This window comes from Sinocyclocheilus anshuiensis, unplaced genomic scaffold, assembly GCF_001515605.1.
Source record: "Sinocyclocheilus anshuiensis isolate Anshui unplaced genomic scaffold, SAMN03320099.WGS_v1.1 scaffold446, whole genome shotgun sequence".
Taxonomy (NCBI): Eukaryota; Metazoa; Chordata; class Actinopteri; order Cypriniformes; family Cyprinidae; genus Sinocyclocheilus; species Sinocyclocheilus anshuiensis.
The window spans coordinates 1,091,169-1,095,003 of NW_015544247.1; the positions used below are offsets into that span (position 1 = coordinate 1,091,169).

Sequence of the window (3,835 nt, forward strand, 5' to 3'; positions counted from 1 at the left end):
TCCCCACAGGTTTCGCGCTTATACCAAACGCGCGCGCACCACCACTGATCTATATTAGTGGAGTGCACAAGCCGTGCTCAGTCTCAGACAGCTTGTGAGCCACAAATAACAAAATGAGTGGCTAACTGCGCTAAAACATTCAAATACAAAAAAATTGCAAAAAATTGTCAAAATGCCCATTTTGGCGAGTATCCAGTTAAACGCAGTCAGTTTTGGAACGTTAAAGTCCCCCTGTAGTGAAAATCAAGTTTTTTGTGTTTATTTGTCTATGTGGTGTTTTTAATATGCTTTTAGACAAACCATGTGCCAATCTATTAATCAACACCATTGCTGAGTATTTTCTCCTTAAAACTTTAGTTTCCCAATGGCAGTCCCAGAAATGCAGTTTGAAACAGCCCTCGGTTTGCTACGTCACAATCCAATAACCAATCACGTCAAGGGATCGATTCCTATCACTAGCTTAAAACTGTAGTTTCCCAAAGGCTGACCCAGAAATATGGTTTGAAACAGCCCTTGGTTTGCTACGTCACAAAACAATAACCAATCACGTCAAGGGATCAGTTCCTATCACTAGCATGCAAAATATACCAAAGATAAAGTAGACCAAAATAGACCAAAAATAAATCAGAGCAAAAAACCCATGAAGCTGTGGTTTAATGTGAATTTAGAACCGCTAACTTGCATTATAACCCGTGGCAACAGTGTAAAAGTAGCCCGGAGTCAGACGCTAAGGCATGAGAACATTATTTTCACAAGAAAAAACATTTAAATATGTCATTTTGATGATCAAAGATAAGTTTTAAGGGATAAAATATTTGACTACAGGGGGACTTTAAATAGTTGAGAAAGAGAACGCATGTTGTGTAACAGTTTATTGGGTCCATGGATAAACTTAAAGGGACCGCAGTCTAATATTTATGCTGCTGTCTGTCATGTTAATCAAAGAACAAAAGACAAAGAAAATAATTTTCTTCGGAATCGGCAAAAATCGGTATCGGCAGATCACACTAACAAAAAATCGGAAATCTGAATCGGCCAAGAAAATTGCAATCAGTGCATCTCTAATATCTTTATTATCTTAACAGTCAGAGTAATTCTGATTCCTGAACAAGTAAGAAAAGTAAGAGTCTAGTAAGAAAGACTCATGAGCAGCAACCTTTTTATTTTGGGTATGTCATTTCTGTCTCCATGCTGAAAATGGGGGGTGACAGCTAAGGGGTTAAATAATAATAGAAATTGATTTGACACATTTTTCGGTTTATTGCATCACATATCACTGTTGTATTATTTAACAAGTAAATTTTGTATCAGCATTGTCCCCATGTTGTGCAGACCTAATCACCCTTCATTTCACTCTGACACTGCTGTCTCGCCACCGCAGGTGTCCTCCACGGACATTTCTCCCGGCTCTGTGTAAGATCTTCCTGGATGAGAGCGCACCAGATAATGTGCTGGAAGTGACAGCCAGGGCCATCACCTACTACCTGGACGTGTCCGCTGAATGCACCCGCAGGATTGTGGGAGTAGATGGAGCCATCAAAGCCCTGTGTAACCGGCTGGTGGTGGTGGAGCTCAACAACAGGACCAGCAGAGATCTGGCTGAACAATGTGTAAAGGTAAATATTGCTATATTTACTGCCATGACTTTCAGGCTTGTTTTTAAGTCAGTTTGCTAATAGGAGTTTAAACGGTTGAAAAGATGCCATATGAAGCTGTTTTTGAACAGTTCCACTATGCATGATGGTCATATTATATACTGTCTTGTGTCATCAGGTTCTGGAGCTGATTTGCACACGGGAGTCTGGAGCTGTGTTTGAAGCGGGTGGATTGAACTGTGTGCTGAGCTTCATTAGGGACAGCGGTCATCTTGTGCATAAGGACACATTGCACTCTGCCATGGCAGTAGTTTCTCGCCTCTGTAGCAAGATGGAGCCACAAGACTCTTCCCTAGAGACATGCGTGGAGTCACTCTCTAGTCTGCTGAAACATGAAGACCACCAGGTAGGACATGAGTAACACTTAAAAGGATAGTTCACCTGAAAACTTGTGCTAATTTTTTGCATGCTGTAAGGCTTCTCTGGCTTTTTTGTGAGGAATGGAAACCATTTAAAAGTTTGGGGTCCGTATAATTTTTGTTATTGTTTTAAGTCTCTTATGCTCACCAACAGTATTATTTTTTTTAGTCATTTAAAATAGCTGTTTTCCATTTTTATGTAGTCTAAAATGTTTTTTTCCAGTTATGGCTAAGCTGACTTGTCTCATGATTCTCCACAAGTCATTCTTTAAACAGAAAGCTCAAAAGAATAGCATTTATTTGAAATAGAAATATTTTGTAACATTATAAATGTCACTTTTTTTTTTAAAACGCTCGTCTGCCGCTTTAAATCTCGAGCTTGTTATAGCAGGATGGATTCTGATTGTTTGTATTGTTCGTCAGCTGGAAAAAATAGTTCTGAAAGTGATTCCAACAATATCATTTCTCTTCGCCTACAGCAGTGGTGTGGACTCTGCTATTCTTTAATATTGAGAATGATTTTTAGAATTATATCTTTAGTTATCTTTATAGTTATCGTTCTTGGTGTGAACGGGGCTTAAGCATCTATTGATTAATAGAAATAAAATCAGGCATATACTTTCATGTGTAGATCAGTTTCTTTTCCATAGAAATAAAGGACTGACTTTCTTGGTAAAATTATGCACAGATGTTATGTAAACAACTAAATGGTAATTATTGTCCTGGTGTCATTCACAGGTGTCTGATGGAGCTCTGCGTTGCTTTGCTTCACTGGCGGACCGGTTTACACGGCGTGGAGTTGATCCAGCCCCATTAGCTAAGCATGGACTGACAGAAGAGCTGCTGTCCCGTATGGCTGCAGCAGGAGGGATGGCATCTGGACCCTCCTCCACCTGCAAGCCTGGCAGGACCTCTAGTGGAGCCACTCCATCTGCTGCAGACTCTAAACTGAGCAACCAAGTGTCCACCATTGTCAGCCTTCTGTCCACACTGTGCAGAGGCTCACCATTTGTCACACATGTAAGATGTATATTCACAGAAATATACTTGCCATTTGCTAGATATCACAAGTACTATGTGTTTCCTGTTTTTTTTATGACAGATCACTACAAGAAATCCCAGTTTTCTCTGGTTACATTTTATGAACGTTTGTGTTGCATCTTCCCATTTAGGATCTTCTGCGCTCAGAGCTGCCTGACTCTATGGTGAGTGCTCTGCAGGGGGATGAGCGCTGCGTGCTTGACACCATGCGGCTGGTGGACTTACTGCTGGTGCTGCTCTTTGAGGGACGCAAGGCTTTGCCCAAATCTACAGCTGGTTCTACCGGCCGTATCCCTGGTCTGCGGCGTCTCGACAGCTCTGGGGAACGCTCCCACCGACAGCTTATTGACTGTATACGCAGCAAAGACACCGATGCTCTCATTGATGCCATTGACACCGGTGGTTAGTGTTCAAGTAGTGCATGCAAGATCAATATTTTGGACGTCGGGGGATTTTGAGGGCTGTTGTTGCTTTGAGGTCACATCCTGAATAACTTGTGCTGTTACTTTTTATTTCCTTCCAAGCATTTGAAGTGAATTTCATGGATGATGTAGGACAGACTCTCTTGAACTGGGCATCTGCATTTGGAACACAAGAGATGGTAAGATTTATTTTATTATATATATATGGAATTTTGAAGCTGTTTTTCAGTGCACATGTTGCAAGAAATTGTCTTCAGACACCGTGCACAACCCTCTACGGACCCCTTGGCAATTGAATCGCCATTGGCTAGTAAATTTTTTTGTTTACACTCGCCAGACTGATAAATATATATATATA

The 3,835-nt window shown here is 40.9% G+C and overlaps 1 protein-coding gene across 7 annotated transcripts in view; it reads left to right on the top strand.

The window, feature by feature from the left end:
- The window catches only part of hectd1 (HECT domain containing 1), a 39,700-nt gene that overhangs the window by 7,554 nt on the left and 28,311 nt on the right, over positions 1–3,835 (top strand). For all 7 annotated transcript variants that reach the window (XM_016498522.1, XM_016498521.1, XM_016498527.1 and 4 more), the window contains 5 exons: positions 1,382–1,616; positions 1,774–2,001; positions 2,753–3,034; positions 3,187–3,457; positions 3,580–3,656. In XM_016498522.1, the coding sequence (XP_016354008.1) occupies positions 1,382–1,616; positions 1,774–2,001; positions 2,753–3,034; positions 3,187–3,457; positions 3,580–3,656 (1,093 nt within the window). The remainder of the gene's footprint in view (positions 1–1,381; positions 1,617–1,773; positions 2,002–2,752; positions 3,035–3,186; positions 3,458–3,579; positions 3,657–3,835) is intronic.